The sequence below is a fragment of the Telopea speciosissima genome, chromosome 8 (assembly GCF_018873765.1).
Source record: "Telopea speciosissima isolate NSW1024214 ecotype Mountain lineage chromosome 8, Tspe_v1, whole genome shotgun sequence".
NCBI lineage: Eukaryota > Viridiplantae > Streptophyta > Magnoliopsida > Proteales > Proteaceae > Telopea > Telopea speciosissima.
The window spans coordinates 46,559,537-46,575,557 of record NC_057923.1 but is presented as its reverse complement, the minus strand read 5'-3'; the positions used below and the strand labels follow the sequence as shown (position 1 = coordinate 46,575,557).

The following is a 16,021-nucleotide window of genomic DNA, read 5'->3' as shown; positions in this document are numbered from 1 at the left end:
CTGTAGATGTGTGCTCTCATAAACCGAGGAGCTGTTGGGGTGGGCTGTGAATCAGCTGAATCAACCATATTGTAAGGGAAATGGCACTTGACCCTAAACTTAGGTATCCAAATAAGGTGGGGGAGTACACACTCAACCCAAAAATTCCAGCAAGGAATAAAAACAGGTACGAGCTTAACCAAACTTCACCCAAACCCTTTCCAAGAAACAAAACCAGCTTAAACAAGCTCCAAGACTTCAAATAAAGGTACCCATGGCACTCCAAATGCAAGAAACAGAGGTAGCAGCAGTCACGATTTTACCTGGGCAGAAGGGAGGCTCCACGAAAAAGAGCTATGCTCTAATAAGGTCCTCATTCATCAAAGGGGAGCAGATGGGGACTAACCAGCACCCTTGTACAATTCTAAGCAGCCATTCCAAGTGCCAAACATAGGCCGAGAAGAGGAGATACAAGATCTGCAAAGAGGAGCTGGCGGTAACTTTAGAGGAAGCTCCAAAACTTCAAAACAGCTTCATATCTGCAAGGGTACTTTGATAGAGCTCAGAGATAGGTTTCAATCATCTAAATAGATTGTAAGAAACCTATTCCATGCTCCTTCACAGTTTGTTTACATAGAGGTCTCCTCTTTGGAATCCTAGGGTTGAAGGGATTCCAAAGGGAGGACGAGAAGAGCAGAAAAAAAAGGGATACGATTCTCAAACCTGAGAGTGCTCTGATACCAAGTTGAGTTTTAGGTTGTGAATGTGGGTGATAGAAGGAGAGGAAGATGAAGAAGAAAGAAGAAGAAGATGTAGACAAGAGAGTAGAGAGGAGAAGAGATCGATTGTAATGGGTTGTGTGTGAGAGAGATCTCTCCACACCTATATTACTTCACTAATAGAGTTAAGAACATTACATACACCTCCCTAGGGAGGTAAAAGATAAGAAAAGGTAAAAAAGGAGAAAATACACAATAGGGCAACTAGACAAAAGGCTAGTTTGGGAACTAGCCTTATCATATAACTTCTAACAACTCAACATCGATTCCCCCTGGGAGGCTGGGAGTGGGCAGGTGTTAAATTATTTATCCACCCTTGTCCACCTTTGGATAGTCCACCGTGTTAGAGCTCCTGTAATGTATGATATACATATCATTTCCTCCCTTTCCTATAAGGTCGGCCTTTTAGAGGAAGCAGTTCAACAATTTTCTTTCTCGTATTCTTGATTGTGAAGGATGGAATTTCATATGCAACTGAGTCACATACTTGAGTAGGTCTAGTTTTTCTTTTTCTTTCCTCCCCCCCCCCCCCCACCCAAGAAAGGGATATGGGTGGTGGTCAAGGTTTTGAAGTATTGCTCAACTCATTTAAAAGCCTTATCCCAACTAATGGAGTACCTACATGATTCTGTTTTCCTATTCAACTCTCCTTGCAGTTATATTTGTTGTTAACACAAAGCCATACATATCTTTTTCTGTCTTCTCTGTGGATCATTTTACACCTATTCATTTTTCTTGTAGCTCCTCGAATCTAGACCTATTTTTTCAACTCAACTAAGTAATCTCTCTAAAGCAAAAGTTGAAACTAATGAGAGGGGGATGGATCTTTGGTTTCTAAGGTTTTGAGAGCTGTAAGGAAGATAATGCTGGACTGGTTCAGTTCAAGTTGGGCTTGGTTTGATTCCACCACAACTCCTTGTGGGTGGAATGTCTGGTTTCCTTAAAACCAGTTCAAAGTAATGAAGGGAAAATAACAAGAGAAAAAAGAGGATGGAGAGAGACGGAAGGAACACTTGGGGAGTGAATCGATTTCTTTCCCCTATATTTACTTACTTCAAATAACATGTAATTACATTAATACCCCCACACTAACATAAGAATACCTAAGAAGGTAAAAATAACACGGCTATTTTACAAAGTAACCATGATACCCTTACTAAATGAACTCAAACACTCCCCCTCAAGCTGGAGAATAATGTCATACATCCCAGCTTGCTCAAGAGGGTACTGAACTGGAGAGAGTTAATTCCTTTGGTGAAGATATCAGCCAACTGGTCTCATGTCTTAACAAGAAGAGTGTGGATGTACCCATAGTCAATTTTTTCTTTAATAAAATGCTGATCAACCTCAATGTGCTTTGTACGTTTGTGTTGCATAGGATTGTGAGCTAAATTTATAGCAACCTTGTTGTCAAAATACAACCTCATGGGGCCCTCATTGTCAAACCCCAATTCTTGAATTAACCTTTTCAACCATAGAAGCTCGCAAACTCCATGAGCCATGGCTCTTAATTCTGCCTCTGCACTTGATCTAGCCACAACAAATTATTTTTTGCTTCTCCATGTAACTAGGTTACTACCTACAAGTGTGCAATATCTTGATGTAGACCTTCTGTCAGAAACATATCCGACCCAATCAGCATCAGTGTAGCCTTCAATCCTCAAATGATTTTCTAGTGTACAACAACCTTTTTCTTGGGCTGGATTTCAAATACTTAGAGGATGCGATACACAACATCCAAATGCCCTCTCTTAGGAGCATGCATAAACTGACTCACAACCCCAATAGCGTAAACAATATCAGAGCAAGTCAGTAATAGATAGATCAACTTTCCCACTAAGCTTTAATACTTCCCTGCATTGATTAAGGGTTGTACACAGTCATCACCTAAATTGTTGTTTTGATTAATGGGAGAGTCCGGTTTACAGCCCAACAATACGGTCTTCTTCAAAAAATCCAACACAAACTTCCTTTGACAAATATTTATTCTATTCTGTGACCTTGAAAATTTAATTCCCAAGAAATATTTCAAGGGTCCAAGGTTCTTAATCTCAAATGGTTGAGCTAAGTAAGACTTCAGTCTCTTTGTCTCTTCCTAATCATTTCCAGTCACCACAATGTCTTCCACATAAACGATTAGAGATGTGATGGTATCATTACTTCGTTGGGTAAATATAGTTTGGTCAGCCTGACTTTGAGTGTATCCATTCTTTAGTATAGCTTGTCGAGTCCTCTCGAACCAAGCTTTTGGGGGCTGTTTGAGGCCATATGTAGCTTTCATAAGATGACATGCATTCCCTTTAGCAGTGGGAAACTTGAAGCCTGGAGGGATCTTCATGTACACTTCTTCTAAGTCACTATGTAGGAATCCATTCTTCACATCCAACTGATACAGTGGCCAGTCTCGATTGGCTGCTAATGATAAGAGGGCTCTTATTGAACTATGTTTGGCTATAGGGGAAAATGTCTCTTGATAGTCAATTCTGTACATTTGTGACTATATCCTTTGGCCACCAACCTGTCCTTATATCTCTCAATAGTGCCATCTGACCGGTACTTGATTGAGTAAACCCATCTGTATCTAACCGGGACCCATGAGTAAACCCATCTGTCCTTATATCCCCATTGGAAGATCAACAAGCTTCCAGGTACAGCTCTTCTCAAAGACCATCATTTCCTCACTTATAGCTGCCTTCCACTTTGGGTTTGACATGGCCTTAGTGACATTTTTGGGAATATGAGTTGAGGAAAGCGCAACTGAGAAGGCAACACCTATAGAAGAGATTTCATCAGAGGAAACAAACTTGGCTATGGGATTAGTACAAGCTCTAGTTCCTTTTCAAACAACAATGGGAAAATCTAACTCATTGGAAGAGGAGTATTACTCAACTCGGAAAGGTGCGGCTTAAGATGAGGATTCTTGGCAGGTCTTCTTTCCCTTCTTGTGTATAAAAGTAGTTCATTTTCTTTGTCAACCTTTGTTAAGGATAAAAGTTGACTAGACACTGTTGATTATGAAGGCGGCAATATGAAGGGCATTAAACCAAAAGGTTTGATGGACATGCATGCCAAATAGCACTCTTAGTGACTTCCAATAAATGGCGATTTTTTTCCTTTCAGCTACCCCATTCTGTTAGGCTGTATCAACACAAACAAGTTAATGGATAATGCCATTATTGGTAAAAAAGTGTTGGAGTCCTCCATAAATGTAACCCCCCTTTTATCAGAAAGCAATATTTTAATCTTACTATCAAATTGAGTGCAAATCATTTGATAGAAATTCTTGAAAGCATCATAGACCTTACTTTTTCAGCAAAAAAGTCCATATAGTGTGAGAACAATCATCAACAAAAGAGACAAAATAATGATAGCTAAATAAAGTGGTAGTGGGAGAAAGTCCCCAAACATCAATATACACAATATGAAAAGGAATAGTGGATCTATTTGTTCAGTTTTAGAAAGGAAGAAGAAGGAGAAGAAGAGAGAAGAAGAGAGGAGCAAACACGGTTTGGTGCTTAATCTGTTATGTCTCAAACTAGAGACAAACTTGCTTATATTGAAAAGAATTAGAAATTACACAGAGGCCCCTGACCTTATACAAATAACAAAAGAAACATAAAATACATGGGGTTATGTACAAGAATACCCTTGAAACTCCTATTCTTAACACTCCCCCTCAAGCTGGGTGGTATATGTCATACATGCCCAGCTTGTTCAACAAACAGTCAAAGTGATGAGTGCTAAGTCCTTTGGTGAAGATGTCGGCCACTTATTCATTTGTCTTCACAAAAGGAGTGCAGATGGTCTTTGACTCAATCTTTTCCTTGATAAAATGTCTATCAACCTCAACATGCTTTGTCCTGTCATGTTGCATTGGGTTGTGGGCAATACTTATGGCTGCCTTGTTGTCACAATATAAACTCATAGGTTTAACAGTCTCTTCAGCCACAATATTTCACATACTTCGTGAGCCACGGCTCTAAATTCTGCCTCAACGCTCGACCTAGCCACCACAAGTTGCTTCTTACTTCTCTAAGTAACCAAATTTCCACCAACAAAAGTACAGTATCCTGAAGTGGATCTTCGACAGAAATAGATCCAGCCCAGTCAGCATCAGTGTATGCTTCAATCCTCAAGTGACCATTTCTAGAGAAGAGAAGACCTTTTCCAGGACATGACTTTAAATATCTGAGGATCCTATAAACTGCATCAAGATGTCCCCTTTTGGGTGCATGCATAAACTGATTTACCACTCCAATAGCATAGGCTATGTCAGGTCGGGTAAGGGAAAGATAGATTAGCTTGCCTACTGATCTCTGATATTTTTCAGCATCCACAAGAGGTTCACCACAATCTTCCCCTAGTTTGTGGTTCTGATCAATAGGGGAGGAGACTGGTTTACATCCTAAGTACCCTGTCTCTGTAAGTAGATCAAGGACAAACTTCCTCTGACAAACATTGATCCCTTGCTTGGATCTTAAAACTTCAATCCCCATAAAATACTTCAATGGACCAAGATCTTTGATCTCAAACTGCCGAGCCAAGTAAAGTTTAAGCTTTGAGATTTCAGCCTCGCTGTTTCCCGTGACCACAATGTCATCAACATATACAATAAGAGCTGTAATAGTGCTGCCCTTCCTTTGTATAAACAAAGTGTGATCGACTTGACTTTGGGTATATCCATTCTGTAGGATAGCTTATCTAAACCTCTCAAACCAAGCCTTAGGAGATTGTTTAAGGCCATAAAGAGCCTTCCTAAGACGACACACTTTTCCATTGCCACTAGGATGCTTGAACCTAGGAGGAGAGTGCATGTAGACCTCTTCTTTTAAGTCACCATGTAAGAATGCATTCCTTACATCAAGCTGGTACAATGACCAATCAAGATTTGCAGCCATTGAGAGGAGTACCCGAATGGAGTTATGCTTGGCCACTGGAGCAAAGGTTTCCTGATAATCAATGCCATACACCTGGGTATAGCCCTTGGCAACCAGTCTTGCCTTATATCTTTCTACAGTACCATCAGACTTGAACTTGACTGTGAATACCGATCTGCATCCAACAGGAACTCTCCCCTTTGGGAGTTCAACAAGATCCCAAGTGTGATTCTTCTCAAGGGCCACCATCTCTGTATTCATTGCTTCTCTCCATTTTGGATCAGCCATAGCCTCTGTTACATTCTTAGGAATAGAGATGGAGGAGATAGCCACAGTGAAGGCAACACCTGTAGAGGAGATAGAATCATAGGAGACAAACTTGGCAATGGGATTAGTACAAGCCCGAGTTCCCTTGCGGTGAGCAATAGGAAGATCTAAGTCTGAGGATGTAAGAGTAGAGGAAGGTATGCCTGTCTCAATGGATGGAGGCTCAGGATGAGGAGACGAAGAAGGATTTTGGCAGGTCTTCTTTATAGGAAGCCATGAAGAAGGGTTTCTCTTGTCCTTTGTATACACCAGTAGCTCCCCCTGTTCTCTGTTCACCTGTGCACTCGGAGACTCCCCCTCAACAACAGTATCCTCAGAACTTTTCTTTCCCTTGTCAATCTGAAATGGGAAAATAGGAACAAGAGAGGAGGAAGGAAAGGAAACAAACTCAGGAACCTCTTCCACCTCACCACCAAGAGATGAACACTCCCCCTGAAGAGGTGACTGAAAATATGGGATGGTTTCAAAGAAATGGACATCTTTGGAGATAAGCCACCGATGGGTAGGAGGGTGATAACATGAGTATCCTTTGGAGGTAGAGGAATACCTAAGAAAGGGGCACTTCAAGGACTTAGGACCCAATTTAGTGCGGGCAGATTTGCTAATATGGACATAGCAGATGCAACCAAAGACCCTTGGGGGAAGGGAAAAAGAAGAAGAAAGTGAGGGTAATACCTCAAGAGGGACTCTAAAATTCAAGACACTGGAGGGCATATTATTGATAAGAAAAACAGCAGTGAGTAAGGCATCGGACCAAAAGGTTTTTGGAACAGGCATTTTAAACCAAAGGGATCGGGCCACTTCCAGCAGGTGGCGGCTTTTTCTTTCAGCAACCCCATTTTGTTGAGGAGTATCAACACAAGCCACCTGATGGATAATGCCATGGTCAGAAAAAAAGGACTCCAAACCACCATACATATACTCTCCACCTTTATCTGAACGGACAATCTGAATACGAGTTTGAAACTGGGTATACACCAACTCATAAAAATTTTTAAACGCAGCGTAGACATTACTCTTTTGTTTCAAGAGATAAACCCAAGTAACCCGAGAGAAGTCATCAATAAAGGAGACAAAGTAACGGAAGCCACGTAAAGAAGTAACGGGGGAAGGACCCCAAACATCAGTGTGAACAATGTGAAAAGGTGAAATAGATCTATTATTAGAAGATGGATAAACTGTCTTACAACTTTTTGCAAAAAGACAAGGTTCACAATGAAAAACATGATTGACAGGAAAAGAGGTAAATAAATGTGGCAACAGTTTCCTCATAACAAAAAAGGAAGGGTGTCCCAAACGCTGATGCCAAAGCAAAATATCCTCCTGTGTACGTCCGCCATGTTGCCCACACACATAAGATTGAGCTTTCGCCACAGGGGAAGCACAAGTGTCTAGAACATATAATCCATCAGCCTCACGTCCACTGCCAATCACCCTCTTCGTCACCAAATCCTGAAAGAGACAATGGGTAGGAAAAAAGGTGACAAAGCAGTTCAAAGATTTAGTCAATTGGCTAACGGAAAGAAGATTAGTAGCAAAGTTGGGAACATGAAAGACAGACTTCAAAGGGATAAATGGAGTAACTTGGACATCTCCCTTACCCGAGATGGAAGAAAGAGAACCATTAGCAATTTTTACCTTATCTTTCCCAGAACAAACAGAGTAGGAATTAAAAAGTTGAGACCTACCAGTTATATGGTCTGTGGCCCCTGAGTCAATGACCCATGGAGTGGTGCCAGAAGAGGTAGAGACCTGTAGAGCAGTGGAAGTAGTGGTAGCAGTAGAGGAAGAACCATCCAAGTGAGCTACAATCCGACGAAAAGCAGCTATGTCTTCCTTGGAGAGGGAGGATGGATTAGACTCATGAACCCCAACATGGGCCTTGGGCCCATTCTTCTTCTGTCCGCTCTGGCCTCCAGATGCAGTAGAGGATGGTTTCTCATGAAGATCCCAGCAAAACTCCTTCTTATGCCCAGACTTGCCACAATAGTCACAGGAAAAACGACCTTTACCGGCTCCCTTAGTGAAGGGAGGACGGTCCTGTGGAGTGGAAGAAACTAGAGCAGAGCGCTCAACAATGGGAGTGGTCTCCATAGCACCCCTACGGGTCTCCTCACTCTGTAAATAACCACACACCTCCTCCAAGGAGGGAAGACTTGGTCGGCCAAGGATCTGCACCCTTAAGGGTTCAAATTCAGGGTTAAGACCTCCAAGAAGGAACAAGACTCTCTCCTTCTCAAACAACTGATGCACTTTAGGCTCATCAACAGGACACAGCTGGAGGTCTCTGTAGTGATCATACTCCTCCCAAAGTCCCACAACAAGACTATAGTACTCAGAGATACTTTTGTCTCCCTGGCGCAGGCTAACAACCTGTTAGAGAAGTTGATAAACCTTTGTAGAATCCCCCACTCTATCGAAAATACGAGCAACACTAATCCCAAATGTCTTTGACAGTCTCCTTGCTCATAAACCTTCTTTCAATCTCCGGCTTCATCGAAAAAATAAGCCAAGTCATCACAAGGGAGTTCTCGGTTTCCCATTTGGAGTAACTTGGATCAGTGGAGGAAGGGGCCTTAAAGCTCCTAGATATATATCCCAACTTCCCCCTACTCCAAAGAATGAGCTTCATAGACTGTGACCAATCTAAGTAATTATGATTGTCAAGCTTGACAATGGGGAGTTGAACATTTGGATTCTCATATGAGGGGGTTAAAGGCAAGGCTGCTGCAACAGTTGGGATTTCAGCTGTCTCAGTTTTTTCACCTATTGTGACTTCAAAACAAATACTTGGGAGGAGCAAACAATAGCACCACAAGCAAAAACAGTTGGTTCCGAAGAAACAGCAGCAAAAAACAGAGGCAAACTAGACCAAAAATCTTGAAATAGCTTGTAGAACTTCACACAATCATCAAACAGCAGCGGAGTAAAAAGGAATAACCTTCCTTACCAAAAAACGATAGTAAAAAAAAAAACCTCCCAATCCAAGCTCTATTGAAGTGCTCTGTTGAATCAACAACTCTGGCTGGCGGAAAAAATAGCAGAAATGGCCTGGCCGAAATGCAGTTTTGACCTTCAGCAGCTTCCAAGAGGCTTGAGGGGATATAAGGGGAAGGAAGAGGTCTTCCAAATGAAACTAGAGCACTTGGTTGCTCTAGAGAAACAGATCTGAGAAGGTATTCTAGGTTTTCCTTCAAAGACCAACAAGAAATGAGGAAAAGGATTTGCTCTTCACCTTCCAAGCCGCCTTCTATCACTTTCAAACTCCAGGAGCAAGATGCTCTGATACCATGTTCAGTTTTAGAAAGGAAGAAGAAGGAGAAGAAGAGAGAAGAGAGGAGCAAACACGGTTTGGTGCTTAATCTGTTATGTCTCAAACTAGAGACAAACTTGCTTATAATGAAAAGAATTAGAAATTACACAGAGGCCCCTGGCCTTATACAAATAACAGAAAAAACATAAAATACATGGGGTTATGTACAAGAATACCCCTGAAACTCCTATTCTTAACACTATTACCATAAGGATAAGAAGAACGACAATGTTAAGCAAACAAACATGGTTCACACTGAAATAAATGGGAAGAAGAAATAGAAGAAAACAAATGGGGCAATTGTTTTTTCATAACAACAAAAGAAGGATGGCCTATACTTCGATGCCAAAGCATACACAATCTGTTGAGAATGGTAGTTTAGTTTCAGGGGTATACTTGTACATATCCCCATGTTTTTATATTTCTCATGTTATTTGTATAAGGCCAGAGGCCTCTCTATAATTATTTATTCTTTGGAATATAAACCTGTTTTGTCTCTAGTTTGAGACAACACACACAATACCAAAACCGTGGCTTCTCTCTTGAACTCTCTTCTCTTCTCCTCCTACTCTAAAAGCTAACATGGTATCAGAGCATTGATCCTGCTTTTTGCAAGTGTTCGAAGGAAGTTTGGAGGGTGAAGAAGGGTTTCATTCACCTGTTGTTGCTGCTGTTCGAAGGACTGGTTAGGTCATCTTCTCCATTTTGTTTCTCTCTCGTTTGGAATCCAAATGGAGTGCTTCTTGGTGCTCTAGTTTCGTCTGGGGGTCCTCTTTGATCTCCTTTACTTCTCTCCAACCTTCTGCAAGCATCCATTCATCAGGATTGCATCTCGGCTTGGCTATTCGCCCCTGAATTTCCGACCGAGTTTTGTTTGCACCTGCTCTTCAATGGAGCCTTGTTTGGCCACTTTTTATGGTTCATTTGCATCGTGTTTGGGTAAGGAGCATTACTCATTTTTACTCCGCTGCTATTTGATTATTTTCTGAAGATCTACAAGTGTTTCAAGCCTTTTTTGGCTATTGTTTGCCCTGTTTTGTGCCTACTGTTTTGGGACAAACCTGTTTGCTTGAAGTGCTACTCTTCCCTCCTTGTAAGTGGCTGATTTGTGATCAAATATGGGTGAAAAAAATGTTGAAACACCCCTGCCCCTTGTGGAAACAGCTCCATCTCTCTCTTCTTCCTTTGAGAGCCCCAATATCCAACTTCCTATTGCCAAGCTTGAGAACCACAACTATTTGGATTGGTCTCGATCCCGATCCATGAAATTTATTCTTTGGTGTAGAGGGAAGATGGGGTACATAAATGGTAGCATTAAGGCCCCTCTCCCTACCGAGCAAGGGTACTCCAAATGGGACACTGAGAATTCTCTTGTAATGGCTTGGCTTCTTTTCTCAATGAAGCCTGAGATTGGAAGAAGGTTTATGGGCAAGGAGACTGCCAAAGACATATTTCACAATCGTAGTCTTTCACCAATTCCAACCACCGCCTCTATCTCATGTTCAACTCCTTCTGGGTGAAGAAATACTTCAGACTTTTATGATCGTTGAAGATTTCACTCTTTTCACTATATAGGTAATGCCGCCATATCTTCAATGCAAAAACTACGACCGCCAATTCTAAGTCATGTGTGGGGTAGTTCTTCTCGTGCTCTTTTAATTGTCTGGAGGCATAGGGGACTACTTTACCTCTCTGCATCAGGATGCCACCCAATCTTGTTCTGGATGTGTCGGTGTATACCACCATTCCTCAAGTGCCATCCGAAATAGTCAGAACTGGAGCTATTACCAAACGATTTTGCAATTCCTGAAAACTCTTCTCGCATGCTTCATTCCATTCAAACTTGGCTCCCTTCTTTGTAAGTTTTGTCATAGGTGCCAAAATTCATGAGAAATTTTCAATAAACTGTCGGTAGTAACCGGCCAAACCTAAGAAACTTCGAATCTCAGTGGCACTCTATGGATTTTCCCATTCGAGAACCGCCTTCACCTTGCCTGGGTCTACTTTGATATTCCAATTCAGATGTAAACAGTGATCCCTAAAATTCTCAGGTTTTTCTTTCTTAGTGCTATTTTATCTTGGTTATTGGTCTGGGCTTACTAGAGGGCGGGCCTTGCTGCAACGGTAAGGTTGCTCGATGGTGATCAAGTGGTCACGGGTTTGAGGAAACAGCCTCTCTGCAAAAGCAGGGGTAATGCTGCGTACATTATGACCCTTCCCAGACCCCGCAGCGGCGGGAGCCTTGTGCACTGGGTACGACCTTTTTATTGGTCTGGGCTTACTGCAACTTGATATTTGTTTTTCTATTGCTTCATTATTTTTCTTTTAACCTTATTGTACTGCCTCTTGAATTCCACATTGCCACTCTCCTCTGGCTGTGTCTTGGTGGATGCAAATCATGGAATATTTGTGCAATAATGTAATCTTGAAACAGAACTAAGATGGAAACATTTTCAAACCATTGCCAATAAAATTTGTGTAACTAACTCAACGATTTACTTAGTAGGGTAGCCGAATTTCAACCAAATTGCTTAGAGTTAAGTATGAGAATGTGGAAATTACAGTTAACTTTTCAACCACTAAATGTAACTATTTTCTGTTACACTATTAGTGTTTTCTTTTTAAATTTTTACATTTCTTTTCAGTTTTCATCATTTCACATCCAATCGGATGGAGCCTCTATGAATTTCATTTAGACTTCAATGGTATATTGTTGTTAGTAATTTTACTTTTATATGGATCATTTAGTAATCGAGCTTGGTTCTTAAACACTGAATTGAAATTTTGGAGTTCTAATTATAGTTCAAGGAGGACTGCAACACAGAGAAAAAGATTGCTTCAAAACTTAGATCACATGCTGAAAGGTCCTTGTGGTCGGAGGGAGAAGATAAAATACGACGTGATCTCTTTGATCTTCTGCAGGTAGAGTATATTGTCAGGGTTGACTGTAAACTTATGGTCTTTCCTTGTGGATTTTTGAGTTGCTCCTGATTTATTATGGTTGCTTTTCAAGGGTCTTTCCTGATGGAATATTTCATTCACTTGTTATGAATGGTCATAGATTTTGAAATATGTATTTATTTGATTGACTTCGCAGAACATTGTTCTAATCAGAGACCCAGAAGATTCAAGGAAATTTTATCCTCGTTTTAATCTTGAAGATACTTCAAGTTTTAAAGATCTAGATGATCACAGGTATTTGAATCATAGAATTTATTTCAATTCTAGGTTATTGACTTTCATTTCTGAAACCGTTATTTAATCTGGTGATGTGGTCTAATCACAACAACAACAACAACAACAACAAAGCCTTATCCCAACTAAAGGGGTTCGCCAAATGATGTGGTCTAATGTTTTCATAATTTAAAAGGCATATGTGCATGCATTTCTCCCCCAATTATAATATTTTTTGGTATTTCTTTATATATTTCTTTCATATTGAGGGAATATGGAGCACCACTACCTTTATCAACTTTCTGTAAAAGGTCTCTCATTGGCTGTTCTTTGATACAGTAAAAATGTATTGAAAAGATTATACTATGATTACTATTTCTATCGGCAAGAAACTCTCTGGAGCCAAAATGCACGGAAGACTCTGCCTGTCCTTTTGAACTCGTCGGATATGTTGGCCTGTGGTGAAGATCTTGGTTTAATTCCTTCTTGTGTACATCCTGTATGTTCTCTTTTATTCTGTATATTTTATCTTCCTACACTCTACACATAAATAATATGCACATGGTTACTGAATTATGACATGGGAACTTTAATCCAGGTTATGCAAGAATTGGGGTTAATAGGTCTTCGGATTCAACGTATGCCAAGTGAACCTGGTCTGGAGTTTGGTATTCCTTCTCAATACAGTTCTATGACGGTAAGCCCCTATATTCATGGCCCTCTCTGTTGTCCATGGATCCCCTTGGAGGGAAGGTGAAAGATAGGCATAATTTTGGAGTTCCTTTATTTCTCAGGAAGTAGGGATATCGCTCCTTTGTGCTTTATCCATTCCTCTATTAAATACACTTTAATAGTAGAACCTCTGTATAATCCATTGAATTTACACACTAGTGCTTGTGATAAAGTTGGCATTGGAGATATTTCCACTGCTACAGTATTGGATCTGAACTCATTCCCAGTCCCTATATAAAAATAATTAGTTTATTGTGTATCCATGTTATGTTCAATATAAGAGTATTCCATTGTTGTGTTATTTTCCTTAGCTTTATGGTTCAGTTTTGATCTTAAGAGTCCAAACAGTTCTGAATTGGTCTGTTTTGGCACTGAATTTTTTAATGATGAGTTGTCCGGCTAGCAGATTAGGTTTCCAAGAAGGCAACTAATTCCTGCATCTCATAGAAATCAAAATCCACAATTCTAGGTGGAGATCCTGATTCCTGTTGTTGTTCATGGGAATTGAAACGTGAAGTTGGAGGATGTAATTTGTATAATGCACTGTTGTCTGTGTTTTCTAAAGTAAATTGGGGCAATTCCTCGCTGTGTAGACTCTCATGGTCCAAATTGAGCCTAATCAGAGTTATGAATCCACACTTAAGGATGAGCAGTTGCATCCACTAAGTATATGCTATTTTGATCTTCTTAAAAGAGATGGAGAAGTCGTAATTACTCTTAAGTCGAACTGAATCGGCAGCAAAGAGCTGTCAATCCAATGTTTTCTGTGACCACCCAGTCCTTTGTACTTCCTACCCTCCTTGACAATCATTAAAATCCTCCCACTAGCCAGATCCAACAGTTCCATTTTGTCTTTATTCAACCTGGTTTTCACATTAAGTTATGGTTTGTTCTGAACAAAGCGTATTTGACAGAACAAGTTATCTTTCACTAGTAGAAGTCCTTGTATGCACAGCATTCACCCACAACTCTTTTATCTATTGGATCAGAAATGACTACTTAAATCATGCCATCATTTCCAGTGACTTGATAGCAGCCCAGTTTTCAATGTGAACCATATTTGAAACACAATCCAGAAGATCACCTTCCAGATCTTCCTAGTCACTAAGTCTCTCAGTTCTAATGTTCCTGATATCACAATATGGGTGTTGAGTTACTTCATATTTCTCATTTGACTTCCTAATTTGGTTCATACAGTACATCTATGTAATTCTTTAGAGAATTTTCTTCTGAAGGCATTGAAATTGTGTTGGCTGTTTGAATTCTAGGTATGTGCTCCATCATGCCATGACTGCTCCACACTGCGTGCTTGGTGGGAAGAAGATGAGGAAAGAAGACGTCGATTTTATAAGACTGTTGTGGGGTCTGATGATGTTCCACCTAGTCAATGTGTTCCTGATGTTGCACACTTCATCCTTCGACAGCATGTTGAAGCTCCATCAATGTGGGCAATTTTACCTCTCCAGGTAGGGGTAACCCATTTATTGCAGTTAGGTTTCCCTCCATTTGTCACTTGGACGGTACAAATGGGTAGGCATGGATAGATTGATTACAGAGTTCAGGCCTTACACTTGTCTTATAACTTCTTCATTTTCTTTTTAACTGGTCAGGACTTGTTAGCACTGAAAGAAGAATACACGACACGACCTGCACCAGAGGAAACAATTAATGATCCTACAAATCCCAAACATTACTGGAGATATCGTACGTAAATATTGTACATTTGATTCATTTTAGAATGTCATATGCATACTTGTAAAATTTTTCAATCCTTTTATGTAGAATCTCTCTATTTTGGGCATGCCCTGCTAAAGTATGTAAGGAACTCTGAAATTTAATATGTTGTTTTTTGGATATTACAGCTGTCTGTTTTGTTTAGAAAATACAAGAGACTCAGATAATGTGTGAAAAGTACATTTTTTAATAACTTTCTCACATTTTCCATGTGGGTGACTGTTCTGAGAATTTGTTCAAATGTCTCACTTTCTTTCTCTTCGCTTCACCTTGATATCCTACGTTCTTTCATTGGCTTACACTTCACTTTCACACACTCCTTGCATTCTCTTGACAACCGAACACAGCCTACAGGTTATAGGAACATGGGAAAATGTGAGAGAACACATTAGATTTGCCTGAACAATTATGGAGCTCTGTTACATTTGTACCTGAATCATGCAACAAAGATTATGTTCGAACTTAAATGAGTTATTGCATCCTGCAAATTGTCTAAACAAGTATTGAAGATCTGCTATCTGCATTTTGATTCTGTTTTGGGACTCGATTCTTTTTTCTCTCTTTTGCTTTTCCCCCTTCTCATGTTATCTATTATCATACAGGTGTGCATGTGAATTTGGAATCCTTGCTGAAAGATAAGGAGCTTGAACAGATCATATCGGATCTTGTGCATGGTAGTGGGAGATCACATCCTTCTATTGGACGAGCTGAGGGTTCAAAGAAGCAGCAGGTCACTAATGGGCAAGTGTAGCAGCAGCCCAGTTAAATAGAATTCCACGGAAGAAGACTTAATGCTGTAAGCTCCGAGAAAAACATAGAATTCATGATCGGTCATAAATGTATGATTTACTTCTTGCATGTGTCCATCCCATCCCCTTTAGGACATTTCCTTGCTATATGGGTAGGAGTGAAGTCATGTGATTCCGAACTATTTGATTTCAAATTTTACGGTCAAATAGAAATCTGGATCTGTGGCATTTTAACAGGAAAGCATACCATGTGGAAATAATTTCTTTTGCCTTTTGTTTTTTTCGTTTAAGTGAGGGATCATATTGCTGGACCTCCCAAGGCTGATAAATATTAAGATGAATGTATAACATCTGGTG

General features: G+C 40.3%; 1 protein-coding gene across 1 annotated transcript in view; it reads left to right on the top strand.

The window, feature by feature from the left end:
• LOC122670935 (4-alpha-glucanotransferase DPE2) overlaps positions 1-15,725 on the top strand; it is a 63,356-nt gene extending 47,631 nt beyond the window's left edge. The window contains exons 17-23 of the mRNA XM_043867979.1: positions 12,078-12,197; positions 12,373-12,470; positions 12,789-12,948; positions 13,048-13,146; positions 14,450-14,647; positions 14,792-14,885; positions 15,518-15,725. Of these exons, the coding sequence (XP_043723914.1) occupies positions 12,078-12,197; positions 12,373-12,470; positions 12,789-12,948; positions 13,048-13,146; positions 14,450-14,647; positions 14,792-14,885; positions 15,518-15,666 (918 nt within the window). The 3' untranslated portion in view covers positions 15,667-15,725. The remainder of the gene's footprint in view (positions 1-12,077; positions 12,198-12,372; positions 12,471-12,788; positions 12,949-13,047; positions 13,147-14,449; positions 14,648-14,791; positions 14,886-15,517) is intronic.
• The last annotated feature ends 296 nt before the right edge of the window (positions 15,726-16,021 follow it).